Below are 27,759 nucleotides of genomic sequence, written 5' to 3' on the forward strand. Positions count from 1 at the left end.
TTGCTTGGTAGGAAGTATTGGTACTTCAGTTCATCACTATGTTATCAAAGAAGTCCATTTTTTTTTTCAGAAATTTAAAAAGAAGATAGCAGTGAAGGATCTTACTTTGAATATGTATGAGGGACATATAACAGTACTTCTGGGTCACAATGGTGCAGGGAAAACAACAACAATGTCTATGCTGACAGGTATGTTTTTATATTAGCTTTGATTAATTTAAAATAATAATTTTGGGACAAACCCTGAGACAAAATTAAATAGTACAAGAATTAAAGAATATTCAGATTCTCAATTTCCTGAGACGTTTTTTATAAAGTTCTACATTTTACTATCATTGGTTTTTAATTATAAAACAGTTGATTGTTAACAAGTTTCTACAGGTTATTTCCTTGTCACGAAGTATTATGGAATGCAAGATAGAAACACTTTTAAAAATAGCTCAAAGTAAAACTTTCTTAGCAATTTACTCCAATTATACTGACTTAAACGGTCACTGACTATATAGTAACTTCTTTCTTTAGACATGCATCCTGATAGCGCTGTATTTTCACAATTGTCTCTCTAATAATCTCTTCATATTAGCTACAAAATTATTTGAAATATATTAACATTCTATGTACTGTACTGTATTTTAGTTTAATTCTGCTATGGCAAACAATTTATATTTCATTGTTTAATTAATAGTTCATAGTATTTTACTGTTTAATTCATATTAACTCTTATATACACGTACCGTACCTTTTATCGAAATAAAATTGTTGTATTCTTCGTAGCTTGTAGGTTCATTCATAATATCTGTAGTGCTCGGGAAAAGTGGCAAAAGTAAAAAATGTTAATTTTACAGGAGAAGAAAAAAAAACTGTCTTCACATTGGTTTATGTCGATTTGATTTTCTTCTGTCTGAATTATTGTAATGGGAGAAATACTTATGTCTCTTTTCTCAAGCGAGCAGATGTTCCGTAAGTTGTCAATAAATTAATAAAAAAGGTTTGTGGAAACTGATTTATGCCACTTTTCCCAAGCACTGCAGATATGTAAGTAGCTATACTTTTTGCTGGTTGATGGAAGAGAAGGCCTTACAGCCTTAACTCTGCCAGTTAAAATAAATCATTATTATTATTATTATTATTATTATTATTATCATCATCATCATCATCATCATCATCATCATCATCATCAATTCTGTCTCTTCAAGAAATTAATGATGCGGACCATATTTTCCAAATTGCTACCTATATTGGCATTCTCGTCAACATTTATTAGTATTCACGTTCCAGATATTGCTGTTTTTGTCCTAGAGTTAATAATGACCTAAGCGACTTTTTCAAGTAGCAACAACGTCTTTTTCCTGGAATTAATAACCAATGGCAATGTATATTTTAAATTAGAGCCAAAATACTGTACTACAATTTTGTCACTCTATTAGACACATTGGTTTAGTGTTCGTTGTGATAACACCAAAACATAATCGTGCATACATTTTATCTTTCCATGCTTGCATGTGTGAAGTTGCACTGTGCACTGCTGCATCCGCTTTACGTCACGAGCATGGAAAGATAAAATGTATGCACTATGTAATTTAATTTGTTTGTCATAAAGGTATGATAACACCCACAAGTGGAACGGCTCTCATTGGAGGTTACGATGTAAGAACAGACATCCATATGGTGAGGGAGAGCTTGGGCTTGTGTCCGCAGCACAATGTTCTGTTTGAAGATCTCACAGTGAGGGAGCACCTTTATTTCTTTGGAAAGGTAAACAGGTTTAATTCAGAAATAATTTATGCGATTTAAAATTCACCATATCGTCAAATGAATGTAAGAACTAGGTAACTCAATTTTTATATTTTGAGATATTGTGTTTTTACCTATTTATTGCACTATTTTCTTTTACCTATTTTACATGGGGAAATAGATGTTGCTGATATTGTTCGATCAGTTACCTAGTTCTTGCATCACATTCTGTGCGTTTTTTGCTATGCTATGATAGAAATAACTAAAAAGAACGCAAATTTCGAGTTACCTAGTTCTTATATTCAGGTGACGATATTGGATTCGAAATAATGCATATTGACTTCATTCGTATTAGAGATGTACCGGTAATGAATTTCTGATCTTCTGAAATGAACGGTATACGGGAATAACGATCAAGGTCCATTTTAGAAAGTTTCGAAAAAAACTAATTTTAAAGTTTAAGCACTTAATACTTTGTTATGTGTGTATTTAATAGAAATTGACGTAGTGGAATGTCAAGAACGATGATTTCTTATTACTAGCTAGACCAAATGATATTACTTCCTTTCCACTATAAGATAGCATTATTAACTCAATTTCGATTTTTGATGGACCTTAATCGTTTTTCCCGTGTACTCTTCAAGTGTTGTTGCACGTTTGCATACATCGTTTTCACACTTCGATTAGATTTGTACAAAAAATGTAGACATAAATAGCCTAATTATTTTTCTTCACTATCAATTTCTATTAAAAAAAGAGTTGTATAAGAATGTTGAATTGGAAGGGAGCGAACTTAATTTCATGAGAAGGTAAAATATAATTTAATTTTTGCTGCAATCTTCAACCCTCATTCAGTTTTCTGGTGAAGTGACTGACATGTAATCTTGAGTATTTTCACTCCTTTCTTAAGTCTAGGAAATGAGAAAATGAGAGCTATGTGTCTTCTGTGTGAAGTCATGTATCGCGAAACATCTTTTTTTTTGTTAATGGTTCAAAAGTAACTTAAATATACCGGGATAACTAAATAAACTGTATGTAAACTTTGAATATTAATTAATTATTAATTATAATAACTATTATGCTAATTTTGTTTCTAATTTAGATGAAAGGACTGTCTGGTACTGCATTAGAAACAGAAATACGGAAATACGTTTCCTTATTAGACTTGGAACCAAAAGAGCATTCTCAATGCCAAACGCTGTCGGGAGGAATGCAGAGGAAATTGGCTGCTGGAGTAGCTCTGTGTGGCGGTTCTAAGGTGGGTTCAAGATAGTTTTTCGTGTTATTTCTATATTACACTGATCAATTGAATTATATTAAGATCAAAAACATATAATATATAAGTTTTCCAGAAAGAGGGGCAGACCGTTATTCATAAATCATTCCTGCTGTATTGGTCTTTCTTCAGCTAGACAATTCATATTTGAGGTTCAAAGAATGATAAACTCCAATTTTACTATTATATGATATGATATTTATTAGTCACACTGCATCTATAATGTCATGGTGTACCTTCACATTTATGTATTTAGGAAACACCATTATTCATCACTACATTATTTGCCATTTCATTACTTTTTCTCATCAGCTACTTTTCTCTCCTCTGTTCCTATTGTTAAAATCATGAATTTCTCTACCCAACAGATCAAACACCACTTTTATTCTCAACTATCAACTCAGTTTACGTAACTTAAACAAAACACACTATATGTATCGAATATGAATGAGGTCTACGAGAGGAGTTCGGCCGGCGTCGTGGATCATGTCCCGGCATGGCTCAGTTGGTTAAGAGCACTCAGCGCGCACAGCTGAGAGGTCCTGGGTTCGATTCCCGGTGCCGGTACGAATTTTTCTCGTACTTAATGGTAATAAAACACACTGTATTAACACTATTCCCCTTTACTCTTTACTACATTAACACTATTCCTCTTTGCTCTTTACTATATGAACACTATTCCCCTTAACTCTTTACTGTATTAACATTATTTTCCTTTACTTTTTACTATATTAACCAGGGGCGAATGCTAGTCACGAAAGTTAGGCTTGCTCTTTTATTCATAGGGGAAGATGGAAGGATATAATAATTCATAATTAATAAAAATAATCAGACCCACATAAATAATTTATTTTATAATTATGAAATCATTATGAGTCTTGGATCATATTCGCTTATCAGATGTAGAAGTTCGATATAATATAACAAACATGGCCAACAAAACAGTTTATTTAGTTTTTTCGACCCTGCCAACCAATGCATATTTTTGTATTGAGATGCACTGAACAAGCGCACATATTCTCTATGGCTGTCTTCTCTTGAATACTCTTTCGGGAAAATGGATTTAATAATAAGATTTCAATAACACACAATTCCGAACTCATTGCAATACTTCAAATTAATGTTTAAGAATTAATAATACATGCAGCAGCTAACACATGCATTCCGTTCATACAATTACATTGCACTCGCAAATCACAGCACATTCCCGCTGCCAATATTGCTCTGTGTAACGTTAAATAGTCGTTGGTGTAGCTCTCGGACCAGAGCTTCAAACAACACATAACAGAAGCATGTGCGCCTAGGACGGACTAAGGAGGAAGGCACTTGTGCGCGCATCATATTCTCGCTATTTCTACGTCTTTCCTATAGCTCCGAGAAACGAGCAAGCGTTGCGATACTTGCGTGTGCAGCCTGCGGATGGTATTACGCCTATACAATATTCCAAAAATCGAAATCAATTTTAATGTACGTAATCCCATTTTGAGAAATACACATTCTACGAAAATATTGGGCTTGCGCAGCAAGCATAGCATGCCCTGAGAAATCGCCCCTGATATTAACACTATTTTCCTTTACTCTTTACTATATGAACACTTTTCCCCTTTATTATATATTATATTAACAATGTTTTACTAGTAATATATAGTGCATTTATTTTGCTTGGGCTCGCTGCTATACAGAATATGTAAGTGGCAGTTATGTAAACAAAAGCCGAGAAGACGGGTATTGATAAGGCAGCATGATGCGTGAGTCAGTTTTGAGAGATGTGTGCTGTGAGATTTCACTTCTCTGTGTCTACGTAATGTTTGCGACATAGTTATAAGATTTTCTACCGAACAAAGAATTTTCATTTGTTGTAACTTTTAAAATTGAATCAACTGTCAGATGTCTGTGAGAATTTCGGGAACTATTTCCGAGAGTTGATCCACTTAATAGGGGAACAGTTCATAAAATAGTGGACAAATTCAAAACTATTATCAGTAGGCTATTCGACAAGAAATCAAATCGAAGGCGTCATAAAACACGAGAAGGAAATATTTCGGGACCAGAGTAGCTACGTGTGGTTCAAAATGAGTTTAGACGTTACAATGCCTGACTCACACCAAATGGGGAACACTTTCAATATTGTCTTTGAAGTGGTAAGAATTCTCTAAACTTGTTAAAAAAAAGTCCTTTCTACGGTTTATCTCGCGTGTTCTTGACTCACAACCCACAACCGATTGCTCTGCTGGTTGCATATGGGCAGTTTCTCTGTTCAGTGCCGCATACAAGGTGTTTCCGAATTGGTGTTACAAACTTTCAGGGATGATGGCGAAGGGTACATGTATCAATTTGAGATAGGAACCATGGTCCGGAAATGACTGAGTCGAAAGTTATAAGCAAAAATAGTTGTGTTGAAATGGAATTGTAATTTGGCACCACGTGCCCTCCTTCCCTTAACTTTTGGAGCAGTCGTGGAGAAATGGTATGGTCCGGATGTCACCAACGTGGGTACCTGGCCTGATACAATCTGTGAGCTTGTCTACCTTTCCCATTGGCTCATCCGTATTCGAAAATCAGGTCTGCTTATTCTGCTCTCGTGTACTCCTCCATTTCACTAGGACTGATCGACTAGACACTGCAACCTATACAGTCGATCAGTCCTAGTGAAATGGAGGAGTACACGAGAGCGGAATAAGCAGACTTGATTTTCAAATATGAATGAGACAATGGGAACAGTAGACAAGCTCACAGATTGTATTGGACCAAGTACCCACATAGCAGACATCCGGCCCATACCATTTTTCCACGACTGTTCCAAAAGCTAAGGGAAGGAGGGCACATGGTGCCAAATTACAATTCCATTTCCACACAACTATTTTTGCTTATAACTTTCGACTCAGTTATTACCTCATATTGATACACGTACCCTTCGCCATCATCCCTGAAAGTTTGTAACACCAATTCTGAAACACTGTATAAGCCTACTGAGCTTTCGAAAGGGGACCTAGCAAAATAAATGTACTGTGTAAATTATACATCTTACTTTTTCTATATTATTTTGATTTTAACAACACAATATATAAATGTACCGGTATATACTCTTTTTCATTCATTCATAGTATTCTGCCCATGGGCAGGTCTTTCACTGCAAACCTAGCATTCTACAGTCTTTCCTATTTTCTGCCTTCCTCTTAGTCTCCGCATATGATCCATATATCTTAATATCGTCTATCATCTGATATCTTCTTCTGCCCCAAACTCTTCTCCCGTTCACCATTCCTTCCAGTACATCCGTCAGAAGGCAGTGTCTTCTCAGCCAGTGACCCAGCTAATTCCTTTTTCTCTTCCTGATCAGTTTAGCATCATTTTTTCTTCACCCACTCTTTCCAACACAGCTTCGTTTCTTATTCTGTCTGTCCACTTCACATGCTCCATCCTTCTCCATATCCACATTTCAAATGCTTCTATACTCTTTTTGTAGATAGTTTTGTTCGATGAGCCAACGTCTGGTTTAGATCCCGCAGCGAGACGAGCGTTGTGGGACCTGTTGCAAGCAGAGAAAGAAGGACGTACTATCCTGCTTACCACACACTTCATGGATGAGGCAGATCTACTTGGTGACCGAATTGCTATTATGGCTGATGGAGAACTTCAGTGCTGTGGTTCCTCTTTCTTCCTGAAGAAGAAATATGGCAAGTCTGTTTTACTTAATAGAGACTGTTCTTTTTCATATCCTATGATCTTTTATTTATAAATTCTAGAAAAAAGTTTTGCAAAGCTCTTGGAATCCGAATAATGTTAGTATAATCACAGTCTAGTATATACAGTCACGAAGCTCAATACTTAGGGAATATGCATCCATAGATAGTTGCTAACCACTAGGATCACTACTATCGCCTCATCACAGACAATGCGAAATAGTACCAGCACAGTCTATTGTTCCTAGTACCCTCAACAACTTAAGCTTCGTGACTGTATACTCTTATACTAGACTGTGGTATAATTATAACATCTAAAATAGGGGAAATGCTATTTCCATTGCCAGTTCAAGTAAAGTGGCAACCCCACACCGTTGACTAACTATCGAGAGCCATATAAGCCAGAATGGGACATTTTAATCAAGCCTACGTCAAAGTCTCTCAAGTGTTCTTACATAAACATCTTATGAACTTATTAATGCAAAATTATTTTCATATAATTTTTAACAAGTGCTTGAGTAATGAAATTTCCGTAAAACAAAACCATTTACAATTTCTGTCAATTTGCCAGTGGCGTAGCGTCAATGTAAGCTAAAAAGCTTAGCTTCTCCAGTTAATAATAATTTCATAATAAACCTGCAGTTTATGGAGAAAATTATTTATTAATTTTAATAGAATTTATATTTACGCGTTAAATATTGTAATGCGGCAGCTCAGGATGATTTGTGATGCAGCAGTAAACAAGAAGCCTGCACACACCAGCTTCCAAGCAGACCGGTTTCTTCTGTGTAATCCACCCCGCAGATTTTCCATTCCTTTCTAACTAAGCTACCCTAGTCGCAAGGCTCGCAAAGAAGCTAGCTTTAACATTTGAAATAAGTAGTTTCCGAGTTATCCCTTTTCGTCGGTTGTTTTCAGTTGAAGTGTTAGTGTGCATTGTGGCTGATATAATAAATAATGAGCGAAATAACAGTTCCTGACACTAATTTACTTGAATTTGTATTATCAAAACTGACTTACGAACAAAAGTGTGATTTAAAAAACAAATGACAGACTCCCTTGCAGTCAATGAAGGACACAACCAAAAGACAGACGCATACTTACGTAATGATACTAATATTGTGATTTCTCTAAGTATGACAGGGAGTGAGCTAATGTTATACGTATACGTGTCTATTTTTTAAGAGATATGTGTAAACCGTGAAATCATATTTTATTACGTATCATTTGAGGTCATGCCTTATTGGTGTTACTTACGATGTTCCAACCAATCTTCGACTGCTGACTTGAAATTGACTACCATTTATTTTAAGACTGTATTTTTGTAATACGTTTTCTCATATTGCATGAAAGACAACTTGAGTTAGCTTCCCCTGCTCAAAATTTCATGCTATGCCACTGCAATTTGCAGTAAATTTTGTAAGCTTAACATTTAAGTTTAATTCTATATAAATTTGTCTAATTATTTAGATCTAATTTGCACAGGAGCAATCTTTCGCTGACAGAAGACAAATTTAAATTCTAACGAAATAGAAAGCTACTTCACTGCTTGAAATGGTTCACTCAATACAAATTATGCACTGCACTTTTATCCACTCTAATTTCATCCTGAAGTTGACAGCATACCGGTATATCAGTTTTAAATCTACTGATTATTTTAATCCCGTTTGTGGGGGAAAAAATTAATGTACAATGGATAACATAACCAAAATCTAGCATATGAAATTCATTGTATTTAACATGTGAGAGTCTCTTCAGCGACTGATTCAGAACCTAAAATTAATATCGCAGCCTTAAAACAATACTGTTCTTAACTGCCAAAAGTTAGTTTTGAGTAAATGCAAGATAAACATTTCAAAGTAGTACCCTATGAAAACTCAGGATTACAGAGTATCACTATGAGTCCTGCAGACTTTGCACTTGAACTTAGAGATATTCTACTGTTCGATAGAGGATTAAATAATAAAGATTATAAAACTGCCTGCAATTCAAAATTAAATTTTTGGGAGTTGCGACAGTATTATTCTATGTGTGCTTTGCTTTATTATTTTTATGTTCTGAATTCATCACACATCACCGAAGTGAATCCCACATGTTTTGACATAGAACTTTGTATAGAAAATGTATTAAATACTTCCTTAGATACGAAGGAAATAAAAAAAAAATATTATTCACTGTAGAATGTGAAAAATATGGTATTGATTTTTGTTTTTGTATAATTAAAAATAAATAAACACTGATTAACGTTATTGAAAAGTAATAACTGCTTTACTGTGTTAATATTACATAAATTCTGGTAGTAAATTACCTGGCTGACTAGTTTCGACGTGGTTTGCGTCATTCTCTAAAGTCAATAAATTATCATTTAAGTGTTAAGACTGTATCCAAGAATGCAAAATAAATAAGCTTCTTTGCTTAACCTTAATTTTCATTTTTAGACCAAAACTACTCTAAAACGAAAAATTTGAGTTACAGTACTTAAGAACACAATACGTAATTTCTGTAGACCTTTAAAATTAAGAAGTACCTAATTTTATAAATGCTTTGTCTCAAATACAGGTGCTGGCTATCATCTGATAATTGTGAAGGGATCGAACTGCAATGTAGATTCAGTAACACGACTTCTACAGGAATACATACCAGATCTCGTTGTGGATCAGAACATTGGCTCTGAACTGTCTTACCTTCTGAACGAAGATCAGTCTTCGGTATTTGAAGGAATGTTAGCAAAACTTGAAGAAAACAAGAACAAATTGGGCTTGCTAAGCTACGGTGTGTCCCTAACTACCATGGAGGAAGTGTTCATGAAGTAAGTTCGAATATTTTTTAATGTGTTTAGAAGTAGACCTACAGTAAGGGAGAAAATATCACTAGAAATTCCCAACAGATGCAAAACAAATTTACATAGGAAGTATTTAATGCTAAAATTATAGCAGATAACATCGTTCATTTCTAGTTAGTGCAACATGCGAGAGAATAGACAATAACAGACGTGGCATTCACAATAACGTGTAAATCATTCACGAATTATTGGTGTCTGAATATAGAGGAAGTGTGGGGGATGAGTATAGCAGAAATGATCGAAGAGGGAAGTCAGGAACAGTGAAACGAAGAAATATCAGTAATATGACCAAGCTCCCAAGGACTCGCTCACCTTAGGAACCTACTTATGAGCAATTCCCTGTGACAACAGGAGGCCCTTGCCCTTAGGGGATGTGTATGGGCTAAATTTATTATGAATATGGAACAAATTTTCTTTCTTCTCCTTCTCCTCCTCCTCTTCCTCCTCCTCCATCACCCTTCCTTCGTCTCCTTCTCCTCCTCCTTCTTTCTTCTCCGTCGTCTCCTCCTCCTCCTTCTTTCTTCTCCTTCGTCTCCTCCTCCTTTTTCTTCTCTTTGCCTCCTCCCCCTTTTTCTCCTCCATCCTCTCCTTCTCTTTCTCCTCCTTCGTCTCCCCCTTTTCTTCTTCCTCGTCCCCTATTTCTTCTCCTTCGTCTCCTCCTTGTTTTCTATCACCTTCTCCTTTTCCGTATTTTCTATCGCCAATGCAAAATTGTTTAGGACTATTTAATTGTCTTCTAGGAAACTAAAATTTTCACGTATCATAAAATAGGCTATCTACAAACTGGACATTGCTGTTTGGCAAAGTGGAGGAAGAGGACGTAAACAATCTAACCTGAATTATTAAATAGAGTATATTTCTAGAAGTGTTTGCGGAAGAATAGTTAAATTAAATTAAATTAACTGCATAAAATGTTCCAGTAATTTTGGACCAAGTCGTGAATAACGTAGAAATTGGTCAATGTAAAATAAATACTTGAAAGTTGCATGTGTTTGTGTCCATATCATTTCGAACTTTTTATATGCAATAACACACAATCGGTCTAATAAAAATATGGACAATAAGAAGTCAGAAAGAATGATACTTATTTTTGACGCTTCAGATATGAGTCGCCTAGAATCAAACTATACTTTCTCCAAATTATGAAATACGGGATTAAGGTATGTTTCAGTTCAGAATTTTGCAGAGAATTGATACATTGCTCGTTTGAAGTCAAACTGGAATTTATCTGCCGTAACTTTACTAGTAAAATCATCGTTTTGAAGTCTTAACTGCACTAGTTTTTCGTCTTTTTTGACAAATCAGAGTTTTGGATAAAGTGCAGTTTGATATATATATATATATTCAAGAATATACGAAGAGCGTAGGTACTCAAATGTCTTACGATTTTATTTTACATATCTTGAACCCCCTCTTCACGTCTCGTGCTTCTTAAATGGTATTTTACTGAATATTTCTTCACGTAAAGTAGGTGCCAGTAGTAAGCATAAAATATCTCTGATACTCAAATTTCAATCAGAACATTTAACCTTTCAAAGTGAAGTCGAGTGAAGTAGGATAATCTCTTAAGAGAGGAAATGTTTGAGGCGAAATGCATTATATTAATCATGAACTTCTGTGCTTGACGTTTCTACGGTGAAAATTACAGAAAACTAATTGAAAAACGTAACAAGATGAATAAATGAAAAGTGCCATATAACATTTATCGTGTGTTGCCTAAAGCAATTATACAGTAAGTAGAAAAACAATTAAGCAATAATTATGACATAAATTTCCAACCAATTTTCAGGGTTGGTAAAGATGTGGAACGTAATCATACAGAAGAACACCATCAATCCAATGGCATTGACAATGTTGTATATTCAGGATCCGTTGAAATCGACGACAGTTCCATATTGCCAAATGAAACAAAATGTAAGTAACTGGTAAATATGGTAATACAAAATAATTGTTCACGATATAACGGGCATTAAGAATTTACGAAAGTATGTAATTTATGTATCTGTAGAAGTGTGATTTATTGTACATTGTCAATTATACGCGGATGAATCATATTACAATACCTTCCTAATATGTCAAAATACAAGTGAGACAAAACATTGCATCACTTTGAAGCCCAAGTCCTACCTATCCTCGGGCTATTGTTTGATGTTAGTAATCCACGTCTTAGAGTAGCTCAGACTGACGTATTTAACGTCTCGAAATTCTTATACAGCTTCTGTACTCGGTTTGTGACCATTTTGTAACCATCGGTGAGTATTTTTGTCTACACTATCCTTGTGTAGCAACTTATAATTCTTCGTAGAAAATACATACGGTGAGAATTTAAATTTTACGCAATACCTAATTATAGTAATGGCATGTAAACAATCTGTTTTCGTTCATTGTTTTTAGCAAAGTTTACGTGTTTTGTAAAGCACCCAAAATCTTCATAATAATGGTATTTTTGAAGCTGTGAAAGAACATTGTCATAATTCTGAAGTGATAAGAATGATTTTTTAATTCATTATTAACTCTCTAACAGCTACAAAGTGTTAGTGCTTACTGGTTGTGCTAACTGATGGCTTTACATGTCAACAACGTGACATTGAATTGAAACTTGTGTTCTGGTTTCTGCCCAGCGAAACTCCTGATATACTAGTACTGTATTTTGTATTTTGAAAATTGATTAATTAATAACTCGGCACATTCACAATCACACACGTATTCATACAAATTTCCAGACTCTAGACATCCAGGGAACTTTTCTTCTTCAAGAAAAATCCCTGAGAGCCGAATCCAAGCAGTGAACCCAGTACCTCTGAGTCTGGAATCCAGTGGATCACAGAGGCAGGACAAGAATTATGTGTCCTTAAAATCAAGCCCAGGAAAGCAATAGTCATTTCTCTACATTCCTGTTACCGGTACCGAAATTCAGTTAAATTCAGTTCACTTTATTTAGTCGTTTCTTAAATCATTAGAATTATAATTAATATTGGACACGTCTATAAATAGTACAATGTAAGATACAAAACAAAAAATGCGATTATAAATAATACAAAATAACATGTTTTACAAATACACGATGTTTTCTACCAATGCAATAATTATTATTACTAGTGAGATACACTAGACGAAGTCAAAAATCAGAACAACAACTGACATTAAATTATCATATTAGATTAGATTCATAGTTGGAAAGTATTCATTTTTTCATTTTTTCATTTTGTGTGGGCTGGGCCCGACATGACTCTAAAGCCCATTCGGAAGTATTTAACTCAAGCTCCCGAATGCCGAAAGCTTGCAAATAAAAGTAAAATATTTATATTCATTTGAGAAAAATTCGTTCCGACACCGGGAATCGAACCCGGGACCTCTCAGCTATGCGTGCTGAGCGCTCTTTCCATCTGAGCTATACCGGGACACGATCCACGGTGTTTATATATGTATATAAAATATCTGTGCTGGAAACAACACCAAGAGCAGTGGCAAGCAACAGACAAATTACTTCTGTAGAAGACATTTTCTTGAAAAAAAAAAAAAAAATTCTATCTGCTAAAAAGGCTAACCAGATAGTGTCTGTGAAGTTGCTCGGGGAGGGAAAATCAGTCTAGTGGTATAGTGGGAAAAACAGTGTAAAAAGAAAAAAAACAAGTGTTGGTGTAATTTGCCATTCTGCCTGTCAAAATTCTACACAAATTTTCTTATAAAAGAATAGGTCTGAAATAAAATTTCGCTCAAATTTTTCTCTTAAATTTCCATACTTGTAAAGGAATGTCATTTCCTATACGAAAATGATAGTTCAGTTATATCTTCTTTCAGAAATTGCTTTGATTCTTAGAAAAAATAAAGCAGAATCTTGATGAGAGATTCTGAAGAAGTCCAAAAACATCTGGGATTCTATAATATAATCATTCATTAGGACGCTAAATGGCTGGGCTTCAAAGTGATGATGAATTGAAATGCATGTCATGAGTTTTGCACTATTTTCCACGAAGAATATTCTTCACTTCAGCAGTGTGACATACTATCTCCACTAAACACGTTTCTCAATTACATGTTGTTCAATATTTGTAATTTTTTTTATTTGACTTCAGTTCCTGTTTTCAGTGTATGTTAATTTCAGTTTCCAATGGTCTTGCACACTGTTTTTCAGGTTTTGTGACACATTTTAAACGACTTTATACCAACCCAGGAAATGCTGGAAGTTTCATAGGTGACTTGTTTATATTGAAAAATTGAATTGCACTAACACTGTGTTAAAATATACGTCCTCAAAGTGTTGTATTTGTGTAGTACTTCAATATAAATCATTTTGTAGAACATACATGTTACATCTCGATCTTCCTTAATTATTTTCAAATTAACACATCTCGTTAGTTTAATTTCAAGGAAATTTGCTTAATAATAATAATAAATTCTCAGATATAGATACCAATGGTATACTTATTATAAAAGAAATTTATACAACACGGCAAAATAAGAAATAAAAATGATTAGAGGCCTACTTATGGCAGTACTATTTCTCTTCGTTTTTATTTTTTTAATTGGTTATTTTACGACGCTTTATCAACTGCTATGGATATCTAACGTCTGAGTGAGATGAAGATGATAATGCTGGCAAAATGAGTCCAGCGCTGAAAGTTACCCAGTATTTGTTCTTAATGAGTTGAGGGGAAAATCCCGGAAAAAACTTAATCTGACACAATCTCAATTCAAGTCACACAGAGTTTGTGTGCACTCAAAGTTGGGTTTCTGGCATCTTGTCAGCCCACTTGAGGTGTGTGGATATAAAGGGAAAAATTGAGACTGTGTCTGTTTTTAGTTCCTGGGTAGCTCAGTCGGTAGAGCATTGGTACACTAAGCCAAAGGTCCCAGAATTGATACCCGGTCCCGAAACCATTTTTCCCTTAAAATAATTATTCAAGTCTGCTTCTGAAAGCCAGATTTGAAAGAAACATCCATTTACACAGGGTGGGGCATAGGAACCAAGTGTTTTTAAAATAATCATAAAACAGTTAGTTTTTGTTTTCAACACATTTTATTCATAGAACAACGTTTGTGAGAACATACCATTTCAATTATGAGCGGAAAATTACATCTGGCATGTGATGTCCGTCTGTGTTGAGCATTGTTTAAGGTGCTGACGAAAATTCACCTCTATTCTTTCCAGGGGATCTCTGTTGATTTGGGTGATGTGTTGACGTACTGTGTCCTTTAATTCATCTAATATTCGGGGCTTATCCTCGTAAACACGTGCCTTTAGGTACTCACATAGAAAAAAATCACGTGGACAGGTCAGGGGACCGAGGGAGCCATGGAACATCACCAAATCTCGAAATGAGACGACTGGAAAACAGGAGACAAAGAACTGCCATTGACGCTCTGGAGATATGCGCCGTGGCCCCATCTTGCTGAAACCACCTATCTTGTATGGGTGTAAATGTAAATCGCCATGCAAAATCCGTCTTACCGTACGATTGCTGATTCCAAGAGCAGCTGAATGTCTTCGAGCAGAGTGGCCTGGGCTGCGCAGTATCGCTTACCTGACTGAAAATTTTCTGGAGTACGCACTCTGTGTTGGGGGCCGGACGATTTATTCTTCAGTATTGCGCCTTTTTTTTTTTTTAAGATTTTTTAACCCAACATAAGATTGTGTCACGCACGGGAACAGAATCATTGCGATTAATATTGAATCTGTAGCAAAACTCACGCCGTATCGAGGTCACCGACTCGCCATTTCTAACAAAACAATCATACGCAAACATGCGTCCACTGCTCCATGATGCCGACTGCAGGTGAAATGCTATGAGCCACGGAATGGAATGTCACATGCCGCACGTCTCTCCCTTTCATAATGACAGAGTACAAGCCATTTAAAAAACACTTGGTTCCCATGCCCCACCCTGTATTATACGATCACGCAAATGAAATTCTGGCTCATACAGACTGCCAAAAGAGGAAACTAAATGCCCTTCCATAAGAACTGCGTTAGTCCAATTGCCATGTTTGACCTGCATTATCGTGTTACCTCAGGTCTTGGTCTTAGCTAGTGTACACAATGTACAGTAAGACGTGTAAGGGAAGCTAATAACATAGCTGTGAGAGTAAGTTGCACCTAGTGGTAAAGAAACAAAATAGCTGTAAGTTACTTTACCTTCTATAGAAATCCATTTATTTATATTTTGGAAATATTTTGTGTACATCTTGTACCGGTATTATGTTTTATGAATATTAGTACTTATTTACAAATTAATTACAAATAACTGACAATACGGTAGCAATTTTGGTGTGTTTAAGAAAAATACTGGGTGTTCAGTTCAAAGTGTGTCATGGCTCGCTGTATGCCGTCATGTGGCTAGCCGATGAGCCTAGAGAATTCAATCTTCCTACACTTCGGCAAAGTCGAATTACCTATGTGGCAGAGAAGTTACCTAGCAAGTACGGCGTTCATTCTGAAGAGTACGTACCGATACGTACGGTAATGCCAGTAGTGGTAGGAATGTGAACTGTATAGAAACAGTAGTCTACTGAGGTGAGTTTTTTTCTTACTGTCGGGATATGGGGAGAGAGCCAAGACGATTACTAACGTATTCATTGACATTAACTTCGACGGTTAACATGGACACGAAGCATTTGATTTGTATTGTGGAATGTTACCATACGCAACCGATAACAAATACCCTGCGTACGACTTGGCCGCGCAAAACACAGTTCGAAAGAGGTTATGGTAGCACACAGACTGTACAGACCGCCATCTGTTGCTACGACGTTCAAGTTATACCGTACACGTTCTCAAGTTCAGATTGAACGCCTTGAATATAGGCAACTTCTCTGACATAAAAGCTGAAACTCGCTTCAAATCGCTGACTCACAACAGTGATGTCATGACACACTTTGAAATGAACACCCAGTAGTGCCTGCAATTCATGTATGTTCTACTTAAGAGACTGTTGCATTCCTAAGTATATTTTCTTTAATATGAAGTACCGGTACAGTAGTGCCAAGTTGCGAAGTTTCTGGATTTCTACACGTGTCATAAATATGGTAACATTAACCTTTTCGGTGTTTCGTTTATGCTCATCACCAGAGGAAGTAGTGATAAGCAGTACCGGTAATTTATTTTTGGATCCGTTACGAAGACTACTTTGTTCCCTATTTGCTATCTGGTGAGGCCTCTACATAACTCTGAAATGGTGATTTTACGTCTATGACACAGTGCAGAAACCCAAAGTCTTTGTTCCACATTTTATACTGCGAAAACTTTAAAATATACTTAGGTGTTAGCATGCTACAGTCATTTAAATTAAATGTAAATACTCGAATAACACTTTGAGGAGTTACAAAAATGCACTGCTTTGTCACATGTCCTTGCAGCTCAGTCATACCAGTGTTCCCAAACGTGTTGAAACATAAAATAAAAAAATAAAAAAATTAAAATTATTACAATCTTAAACCTAACTATCCTCAGTAAAATGCAAGACAAAAAATTAGTATGGCAATTAAAACGAATTCCGTTAGATTAAGTGATGAGCAAATAATCATATAACTTGATAGGAGTTTGGTATGGATATCTGTAAAATAACAATTTAGTTGAGTAAGACTATCAAAAAATGCTGAACATCTCATTTATCTCTACTGTGAATAAAATGCCTACTTACCCATATCTCTTTGTGCAAAGCAGCGTGATTGGGCACAAATGTTTAGTTACTTTTTGTTTGTAGTTCACTCCAAGCCAATTTTTCTCAAAGAGCACAAGTGAAGCCTATGATTACTGTACAGTGGAAAAAAAAGCAAAGTTGTCGCCTTCTTTTTCTGTAGACTAGGAATAAAATCTGTTCAAGCTTTCATCCAGCCTCGGTTTTATAATATTCCCTACATTCCTCCTAATGTGATCTTTGATATAGGCTACACTGATTAACTTTATAACTTCTTTATGAGAAATTTACCTGGCTGAATAGTTTCGAAGTGATATTCTTCATTATCCAAAGCCTAGTAAACGTCTCGCGCTCTATCTTCTGGGTTCCTGTTGTGGTGGGGTGTGTTCATGATTTTTGTCGAAAAAGGTGTGTGTTTTGAAATTGAGTTGAGTGTTCAGGATGTGCTGGGAGTGTGTTTTTGTATGTTTGTAAATTTCATATTGTTCTAGAATGTCAGATTTGTTTTTTTTTTATTTGCTGGATGTGTAGTATTTTCATGTCAGTGTCTATGTTGCTGTAGTTGTGATTGGAGTTTGTGATGTGTTCTGTGTAGGTTGAATTGTTGTGTAGTTTGGTTATGTCTGTGATATGTTCCTTATAACGTGTTTGAAATGATCTTCCAATCTGTCCGATGTAGAAGTCATTGCATATAGTCTTTAGTATAGTTTATTTCTGACATAAAATACGTCTTTCCCACATAGAGTATGGGTACTTGTTTTGGGATTCATGGTAAAACAAAAAATGATAAAATTTCCATTTCTTACTGTAACAACATTATGAGTCACAGCCGAATGCTAATGTTATTAGTAGTTAGGTCATGAACCAATGTAACTTGGGTGACCACGTCCAATGGAATCACTTCCCCTCTCGCTATGAGCGTGAGGGCGCCGAAGTTGCGTATAAAATTAGCCATATCTTGTGGTCTCTCTCAGTAATGTCTCTACATCGAGAGCAGTTACAGATCTATGCAATGACTCGTTTGAATATTAACAGCAAATTTTGCAGTATTAAAGTGATAATAGATGTGTGAACCATAGTGGGCTGTGAATAATTTCGGAATGTCTTCTTTATATGAAGAGAAAATATATTGCAATGTATACACTGCACCTCTAACAGACCGCGCAGAGAGCAGGCTGCTAGTAACCTGTAGTTTTCTCGTCTCATATCATAATAATGTCTAGCATTTGAAGATACTTCTTGGGTAGCCGTTCTACTCAATCACATGATAAATGAGGTATTAGGTATTTTTCTAATATTGTTCATCCTCGCTTTTATATAAAATTTTTCTTAATAAAACTATAAATAAATAAATAAATAAATAAATAAGTAAATAAATAAGGAAGTAAATAAATAAGTAAATAAATAAATAAGGAAATAAATAAATAAGGAAGTAAATAAATAAGGAAGTAAATAAGTAAGTAAATAAATTAGTAAATAAATTAATAAGTAAATAAATAAGTTAATTAATTAATTAATATTACAGAATAACTAGCAGTTTGACAAAAATTGAAACCTTGCAAATTCATGAAAGAAGAAGTTGTTAATATTAACGTTACTCCTACGTAATATTCCATTCCGTGGCATAAATATGTAATATTTCGAAAGTAAAAGCGAATCTCTAATAATTAATTTCAAATACATTTAAACGATTTCATTATATTCGGAATCACTTTCCTTTAATGCAATTATACAAGACTCTCCAAATCTGGGAACATCTGCACTGTAGTTTAACTGTACACTGCAACATCTGTGTGTGACAATGATATGTGCACATTTTTAACATAGGCACATTTTGAAATGAGATACTGTTATATGTCACTTATTCTGGTAAACATGTATTATTTTTCAATTAATCTTTATCAACGTGTTGGTCATATTCTTAGCAACATATGAAAATAGTTGATCCTTGAATACCGCGGGAATTAAGAGTGCTAACACCTGCACAGTCGAAAATCCACATATACCGGTACTGTAACTTTCGACTCCCCAAAAACTTAATTAGTACTGGTAATAGTCTACTGTTGATCAGAAGCCTTACCAAAAACAGTGAATTAACACACGTTTTATATGTTGAATGTAGGTCTATTTAGGTTTTATCATTGTCACTGAAATAAATGAAAGTAATTTTTGAAAATGATTTTAAAAAATCGTAATGAAATTACTGTGTACTTTGAGTATTATGCTTGCAGATTCGTTAATAGTAGCTTTGTAAATAAGTTGGTAATCACATGATTGAGAAATAAAATTTCAGAAATAAATATACCTAGGTAATATGATAAAGGCTTATTTTTATATTTTGTAGTTGGCCTATTATATTAGTGTTCCATGGTCAGTAGGCTTACATATACGATAGAATAATGTTAAAATTGTAATCAACATATTATAATTTTGTGATTAATCTGGAACGCTGTTCCATCTTATAAATTTATGCACTAATTAAACCCATTGCAATGTTGCAGTTAGTATGCCAAGGTACAACACTTTGACTGGAGTTGCTCTGTTGTTAAATCAATTGACCGCCATGTTTATGAAGAAAGTACTGTACGTGTATCGAGCTTGGTACATAACTCTGGTTCAAGCTTTATTACCAGCATTGTTCCTGACACTCTCAATTGTCATAGTAAAATCGTGGCAGAGTCTGAGAGACCTTCCTGCACTTACAATTGGCCTTGAGGTAAGTAATGTCAAAATATCAATTTTTAAAAAGTTACCAGTGGCGGCTCGTGCATGAAATGAGATGTGATCTGCACTATTTTTAAATAACCAATGAGAGGGGTAAAAACAAGAAAACAAATATAGCCATAGAATATAATATGTAATGTTATGTTTATGTATATGTGCGTGTGTGTATTTATCATCAATTTATTTACATGTAGTAATGGCCCTCATATTTGTGTATTCGGTGCCGCCATAAGCTATTTATCCAATCCTTTTCTTATGAGGGAATGTTTAAATTAATATAACTTTAAATTGTTATACTGGTACTCTTACCTTTATTGTTTACTTCATTTTCATTATCATTTAACATACATCTATCATCCTCCGTTAAATATCTTGGATATTAATTCGCAGTTAAAGTGACTATCTTATAAACAAAACGTAAAATAAAACTAACTCTGCGTACTGTTACCAAAGGGGAAAACTGAAAATGTTGCCGTAGTAATTTAAGAGTACCTACTTACAAGAGGAGGCTATTAAGACACTGTTCCCCATAGCTGTTTTGTCCAACAAAAGTTTCTCAAACATAATATAATAATACATATTATGTTCGGAAGTCCTGGTTCTTGGTAGGAAGATCATGTTGTAATAATTCGTATCTGGGACATAAAATACAAGAAGAAAAATAAGTTTAACATGAGTGTAATGTACAGGTTGTTAGTTAGTACTTGAGTTTTGGTTTTTGTTGCGCAATGGCACACAGCATATTCACCTCTTTCACGCAGATCATAGCTTTAGTGCAACCAAACAACCTATACCATATCTGGCATACACAAACTTCATGTAAAAATCATTGGTGACAGAATTCACTGTAAATTGTTTATATTTTGTGTTCTATGATTATTACTTTTTTTTTTTTTTTTTTTTTTGCTGTTCTTGTTGTGATGATGATAAATATTTATTGTAAGTTACCTTACATTGTAGTTAATCAGGAATTAAGTTTTCATTAATCTCTAGATACTTTGGAGCTTCCGAATTACTTGCGTGAGCTTTCTGCTCTCTTCTTTTCTTGCTTAGATAAGTATCAAGTTTTAGTATATCTGTGGCAGAGCCATAACTCACTGATCCCTGAAGCACCGGCCACTACAAATATACTAAAACTTGACGCTTGTCTAAACAAGAAATGAAGAGAGCAAGGAAGTTTTCATACCTACTTATTATGTTAAGAAACCAAATGTGTTGATTTTAATGCGTCTGAAAGTCTGTCATTTTAAAATATGTGTTTCAAATCTATTTCAGTCTTACGGCAACACATACACTCCCATAGAATTAAATCATACTCGACTGGGAGATCTTGCAACAACATACATGAAACTTACACATGGCTACCCTCTGAACGAATCCATGTCTAAGTACATAATAGATGAGGTAAGCTTTTTGTAGTATGGTTGGAGTAAGGATGGAGGGAGGTTAATTCTACTTAATTTAATTCTATTTAAACAAAAATTAATTTTTACATGTTTTTTATGTTTAGGTAGACTATGCTCTTCTCCTTTTCTGGAATAAAATTTTATGTTGGATTAACCAAAATAAATAAATTTGATAACTTACAGAATGCAAACAAAATTTTATATGTTGTCCTTGCCCGCTAGTTATGTCCTGAACAAAGATAATCTTGCAAAATGTGGTTTCATGTCATTAAACATAAAGCTAAAAAGTTAGAATGTGTCCTGAAACGTGACAACAAAATAAGATAAATTAAAACAATCAGCTTCTTCTGCTTCAATTAAAAATAATTATATTTCCAACCAATAACTTTTCACGATTATTGGGATAGTAAATTATTTTCTATGGAATCTGTTTTGTATCTTATTTGTGAAGTTGCGAAAAGTTTTTCGAAATCAGATTGAGAGATTCTCCTTTGCATGAAACAAAGAGGATGTGTTTGTACGTTTATTTAATATTTTTATGAACACAACCTTTGCAATTACATATTCCCTATCTGAATCCGAAATATCATTAATGTTATAGCCTTATAAATTTTAAACGTAAAAACAAATTTATTGTTGGTTATGCAGTAACTTGAGTGATTGGGGTTTTTGTTCCTCATACATTGTTAAACATGCTCATTGTCCCTTATTTGAATTCTGAAAAACATAGTAACCCTGAGCAGGCCTTTTTTGGGTATTACTTTTAAGGTAATTAACTGCAAAATATAGTAATTGCTCAAAATATTAAACAAATTAAAATTTAAGTTAAGAATAAAAGACAAAATGAAAAAATAAGAACATTTTGGGAATTGAAAAATTGCAAGATAAACTGGAAGGTAACAAACAGGTTTTAGAAGACATTGACATTAGAAGTTAGTGGATGGAGACCTCTCAGAAGACCTAGGACAAGATGAAAAGGCTGATATCTCACACACGACCCCCATTATTATGATGATTTGCTGAGTTTCTTAGTTAGCATTATTGAGAGAAGTAAAAGACCATAGTAAGCATATGCTAGGCATAGTCTCACGAATCCAGAGTAGGGTAGGTTAGGGTAGGGTAGGGTAGGGTAGGTAGATAAATGATTATATATATATAAGATGTACCTATGTGAAGAGACCCGAAGTAGAGTATTGTATAATATACTATTTGCATTTGTGCCCTAACTAATCTGCAGAATTTTTTGAGCATTTTTCTTCATGTCGGTGACTTTTTCTGAAGTGTAGAATTACATTGAACTTCAAAAATAAAACGACAAATGTCTCAAGACTAAGGAGGATATTATTAGAAGAATGTTACTGATTTTACGTAAATATCGCTCTGTCTCTGATAGGAAGAAAACTACCTTCCTCTTTCTTAATTTCCTCATTTTCACAGTTATTCCTCGAAATGAGGAATTTAGGACTATTAATTTCGTTTCTCGTGACAGTCTGGGACATTGTTTGACTGTGAACTCTTTACTAGAACCTTATGAATGATCTAGTATTTTTCATTTGTTACAAATTTATTAGCAATTGTCAGGTAAACACTTTAAAAAATGCATCTCATAAATTCAAAACTTTTTCGTTTTAAAATTGAAACAATGTAGCAAAGTGTTCCAGTCCATAAATAAAATTTAATGAAAGAGACAAGAGAAAGGCGGAAAAGAGGGATGTTAGGAGAATGCTAAGTTTGTAGTGAAGGACATGCTCTTTGGCAAAAAACTATGAATGAATTACCGGTAATTCCAAATATGTAAAAAGAATTAATATAGGTAGCTATTAAAAAAATCATACTCTATATGACCAGATTTTAAAAATATTGTAACTATAATACAAAACAAGAATGTAACTTTTATTCAAAACAACAATAATCACTTTCTATAATTGAATGTAAACACTCCCGTCAACAATGGGATTTCCACTCCACACAGCAACACAGCATTCGTTATTGCACTCCACAGACGACAATGACAGTTTACTTGAATTATTGAGAACAACAATGTACTGCTAATCTTAACTAATGTTCACAAAGCACTATTTACAACACAGAACTGTCAGTTCTCAGTTCGTTTGCCTTGGCTAGTTCTTCTAGCTTAGTCACTCGAGTTCACAGTATCTCGAACCCCAGACCTTCAGAGACAGTCCACTGAACTTCGAACTCAGGTCCCCAACTGCGGTCCACTGCACTCACCAGGGGCGAATGCTGGTCACGAAAGTTAGGCTTGCTCTTTTATTGATGGGGGAAGATGGGAGGATATAATTCATCTGGCTTGCAGACTTTTCGTGTCTTGTAATAGACAATGTTAAAGTATTTAAACTGTCAAAGCCACTTTTTACACCATACACCGTTATCTGTAGAAAATAACAAACACGGCCAACAAAACAGTTTATTCAGTTTTTTCGATCCTGCCAACCAATGCGTATTGTTGTATTGAGATGTACTGAACGAGCGCACATATTCTCTATTTTTCTCCTTATGCTGTCTTTTTAAATCTGGGAGCCCTGGACATGGTCTGCCGTTCTTTATAATGTCGGTCTTCTCTTGAATAGTCCTCCGGGAAAATGGATTTGATAGTAAAGTTTCAATAACACACATTTCCGAACTCATTGCAACACTTCAAATTAACGTTTAAGAACTAATAAGACATGCAGCAGCTAACATATGCATTCCACTCATAAAATTACATTACACTCGCAAATCACAGCACATTCACTGGTAAAAACTGCTGCCAACCAGAGTTGCCAACTCGATTCTTAAACATCCGCTGTGAAGCCTTGCAGAAACCGCTAAATTGCTATATTGTCAATGTAAAATTATATTATTTTGCCGCTGTGAGTGCTAAATATACCCGCTAAATCCCTAGATCAGCAATACAAGTTTCATAAATTTTACCCGCTAAACTAACGCCGAAAAACGCTAGATCTAGCGGGAAAACCGCTGAATTGGCGGCAACACTGCTGCTATCTGTGTAACGCTAAATATAGCCTCTGGTGTAGCTCTCGGACCAGAGCTTCATACAGCATATAACAGAAGCATGTGCGACTGGGACGGATTAGGAGGAAGGCACTTGCGCGCGCATCATATTCTCGCTGTTTCTACGTCTTTCCTGTAGCTCCGAGAAACGAGCAAGCGTTGCGATCTTGCGGTGCGCAACCTGCGGATGGTATTATGCCTAGACATTATTACAAAAATCAAAAGAAATTTTAATGTACGTAATCCCATTTTGAGAAATACACATTCTACGAAAATACTGGGCTTGCGCAGCAAGCATAGCATGCCCGGAGAAATCGCCCCTGGCACTCGCACAGCTGCAGACACACTCACACAAGTCGAACTCCGGTCTCGAAGCTGGCTTCACTGCTACACAAGACTGACTGGCTAGCAACTACTCAGCTCACTTGCGTCTCGTATTTATAACTAAGCCATAGTTTCGGGAAAGTACGATGCTGGAAATTTCTGCAGATGCCGAGAAGATGGCGCCTCTCGAATTCTCTGGATTTCTCCCCTCAGCGCATTACTTGCCCCTCTCTGCCACGGTCGCCGTGTCTCCTCTCTTCTCTATGCTGCGCTCTGCCCCCCAGTGCTCCGTGGAGCTCGTCCCATCTCCCGCGCGCCCTGCCCTCTTGCGGGACGCGTGATCGAATCTCGCTCTGGCTGTCACAATATTTTATTCATTTCCAACAACTTTTGCATATAACATATTAGACTCTGTTAAAAACAAAAATTGTAAAGTACCAGTAATGTGTAATATAATAGTACCAGTACCGTATATCCTTTTTACATTCTGTATAAACTTACAGCTACAACAATTTTAAGTGTAATAATAAATTTGTTTTATTTGTGACTGGTATGACATTCACATTATTTATGTTTCAGTCTAGACGGCACTTGTCATTAGTGAGACAGAATTATATTCTGGGAGCAACTTTTTCAGAAGACACAATCATAGGCTGGTTCAACAACTTACCCTATCACAGTGTTCCTCTTGCTATTGGAATGATTCATAACACTCTTCTGAAGCATTATACTAATGATTATAGCATCACTGTAGTCAATTATCCTCTGCCATTCACAGAAGATTCTATAGTAAGTAATAGTATTTATTTTTGCAGTTACAATGTTTGTTACTATTGTAATTATGGTAAATTAATGTCAATGAAACGATATTCTTTAATTGTTACAGAATTAAAATATCTTTAAAATCTTTAGTAAAAACAAACTATTTTCTGTTGTACATGCATATGTTTGGATGTATGCTACAGTAACATCTAAATAAATTTGGATAAATCATACTTAATCTTGTAAACTACGAGCCGCATCCAGAAAGTAAGTTTCCCGATTTTTTCCCCTTGAAAGTAAACGTAATTAGCCGTGTCAATTGCGCATGCGTAACAGATCTATGACATATCAATCATATGCCAGCTGGACAGGTCCCGCCTGGTGCCAGTAGCATGGCAGCAGTGGTCCAAAATGGAAGCTCTTATTCCTTCTCCCGCCACCGCGTTGCGCCAATTGAAATTCATCGGCAGCTCTGTCAGGTCTATGGGCCAAACATCATGAGTAAGCAGATGGTGTGTCACTGGTGTAGGCAGTTTTCCGAAGGTCGTCAAAGTGTCCATGATGAAGAGTGCAGTGGGCGACCGTCCCTCATCATTGATGATCGTGTTGAGCTGGTGCGGCAGTGCATCATGGAGAACCGTCGCTTCACGATTACTGAGCTGAGCAGCTATTTTCCGCAGATATCGCGATCCTTGTTGCATGAGATTGTCACTAAGCACCTGCTGTTCAAAAAAGTGTGTGCCAGGTGGGTGCCGAAAAACCTGACACCCGAACACAAAATGCAATGTTTAGGAGCAGTACTGACATTTCTGCAATGGTATCACGATGACGGCGTCAAGTTCCTCGACAGGATCATCACGGGCGATGAGACTTGGATTTTGCACTTCACCCCGGAAACCAAGCAGCAGTCAATGCATTGGCGGCATAGTGGATCTCCGGTCAGGACGAAATTCAAACAGACGCTGTCGGTACGGAAAGTGATGTGCACGGTCTTCTGGGACAGGAAGGGCATTCTGCTCATTGACTTCCTTCCAAGAGGTGAAACAGTGAATGCTGACCGTTACTGTGAAACACTGCGAAAATTGCGACGCGCCATTCAAAACAAGAGGCGTGGAATGCTTACTGCAGGTGTTGTGCTCCTCCATGACAATGCTCGTCGACATACAGCTCGGCGCACAGCAGCTGTTTTGACGGAATTTGGCTGGGAGTCGTTTGATCATCCACCCTACAGTCCTGACCTCGCTCCCAGCGATTTTCACGTTTTCTTGCACCTCAAGAAATTCCTGTCCTCCGGTGAGTGTTTTGGCAACGACTAAGAGCTGAAGACGTCTGTCACACGCTGGTTCCATTCACAGGCGGCAGAGTTCTACGAAAGAGGGATACAAAAGTTGATCCCACGATACGACAAGTGTCTCAATTCTGATGGTGGCTATGTTGAAAAATAGCTGAAACATTGCTGTACCTGTTGCCAATAAATGTTTTCCTGAAAGTGTGTGTTCTTTTTTTTTCTTTAAGTAGGGAAACTTGCTTTCTGGATGCGCCTCATATTACTCAAACAATCGAACAATTCTGCATTGTGCATTATAAATTGTTTCTTTCCTTTAGATTGGCTTTCAGTCGTCGGCGTCCAACAACATGGGCTTTCAAGTAGCATTCAGTTTGGGATTCAGTATGGCCTTTGTATCAGCATTTTTCATAATATTTTATGTAAGTGAACGTGTCACCAAAGCAAAACACCTGCAGATTGTGTCGGGAGTTGAAGTACTCACGTTCTGGACATCATCTCTTATATGGGACATGTTTTTATTTCTGTTCCCTGTTCTTGGCACTATTATCACCTTCCTTGCATTCAGGGAAGAAGGCTTCAGCACCGGCAGTGAACTAGGTAAAGTAGAATCTACGTAGAGATATTAATTGTAGGTAAAGTAGGCCTATAACCATTAGTAAAGTAGAATTCAGTGATGTGTGTTTGGCTAGTTGAACTCTTCAGAACTTTGTCTATTCCTCTTAAGTACTCTTGAGTTAATTTTCAGTACCAGTAGCTTATAGACATGAACACTTCACTACCGGTACTCAATATAGAAAAATAAGTAATTCTGACATTTACATTTCAGGTAGAATAATCATAGTATTGATCTGCTTCTCCTGGAGTTTTTTACCAGCAACATATCTTTTCTCATTCGTCTTCAGTGTGCCATTGACAGGATTTACAAGAATGACGATGGTGAATCTAGTGACAGGTAAATTTGATTGCATAGAATTATCAATATTATGAAAGAGCTAAAAACTTCAATGTTAATAACCTTAAACAAACATTAATGTTGTTGTTTTCTAATGCCAGGCGTTTGACAATAAAG

General features: G+C 35.8%; 1 protein-coding gene across 8 annotated transcripts in view; it reads left to right on the top strand.

Annotated features, from left to right (window-relative positions):
* The window catches only part of LOC138701890 (phospholipid-transporting ATPase ABCA3-like), a 196,313-nt gene that overhangs the window by 151,025 nt on the left and 17,529 nt on the right, over positions 1–27,759 (top strand). For 7 of the 8 annotated variants that reach the window (XM_069829239.1, XM_069829240.1, XM_069829242.1 and 4 more), the window contains 12 exons: positions 71–188; positions 1,600–1,754; positions 2,836–2,991; positions 6,476–6,686; positions 9,252–9,501; positions 11,324–11,448; positions 13,670–13,729; positions 19,673–19,887; positions 21,171–21,299; positions 25,220–25,429; positions 27,008–27,287; positions 27,517–27,642. In XM_069829239.1, coding sequence (XP_069685340.1) covers positions 71–188; positions 1,600–1,754; positions 2,836–2,991; positions 6,476–6,686; positions 9,252–9,501; positions 11,324–11,448; positions 13,670–13,729; positions 19,673–19,887; positions 21,171–21,299; positions 25,220–25,429; positions 27,008–27,287; positions 27,517–27,642 — 2,035 coding nt within the window. The remainder of the gene's footprint in view (positions 1–70; positions 189–1,599; positions 1,755–2,835; positions 2,992–6,475; positions 6,687–9,251; positions 9,502–11,323; positions 11,449–13,669; positions 13,730–19,672; positions 19,888–21,170; positions 21,300–25,219; positions 25,430–27,007; positions 27,288–27,516; positions 27,643–27,759) is intronic. The other variant, XM_069829243.1, reaches the window with a different exon arrangement.

This window comes from Periplaneta americana, chromosome 6, assembly GCF_040183065.1.
Source record: "Periplaneta americana isolate PAMFEO1 chromosome 6, P.americana_PAMFEO1_priV1, whole genome shotgun sequence".
NCBI lineage: Eukaryota > Metazoa > Arthropoda > Insecta > Blattodea > Blattidae > Periplaneta > Periplaneta americana.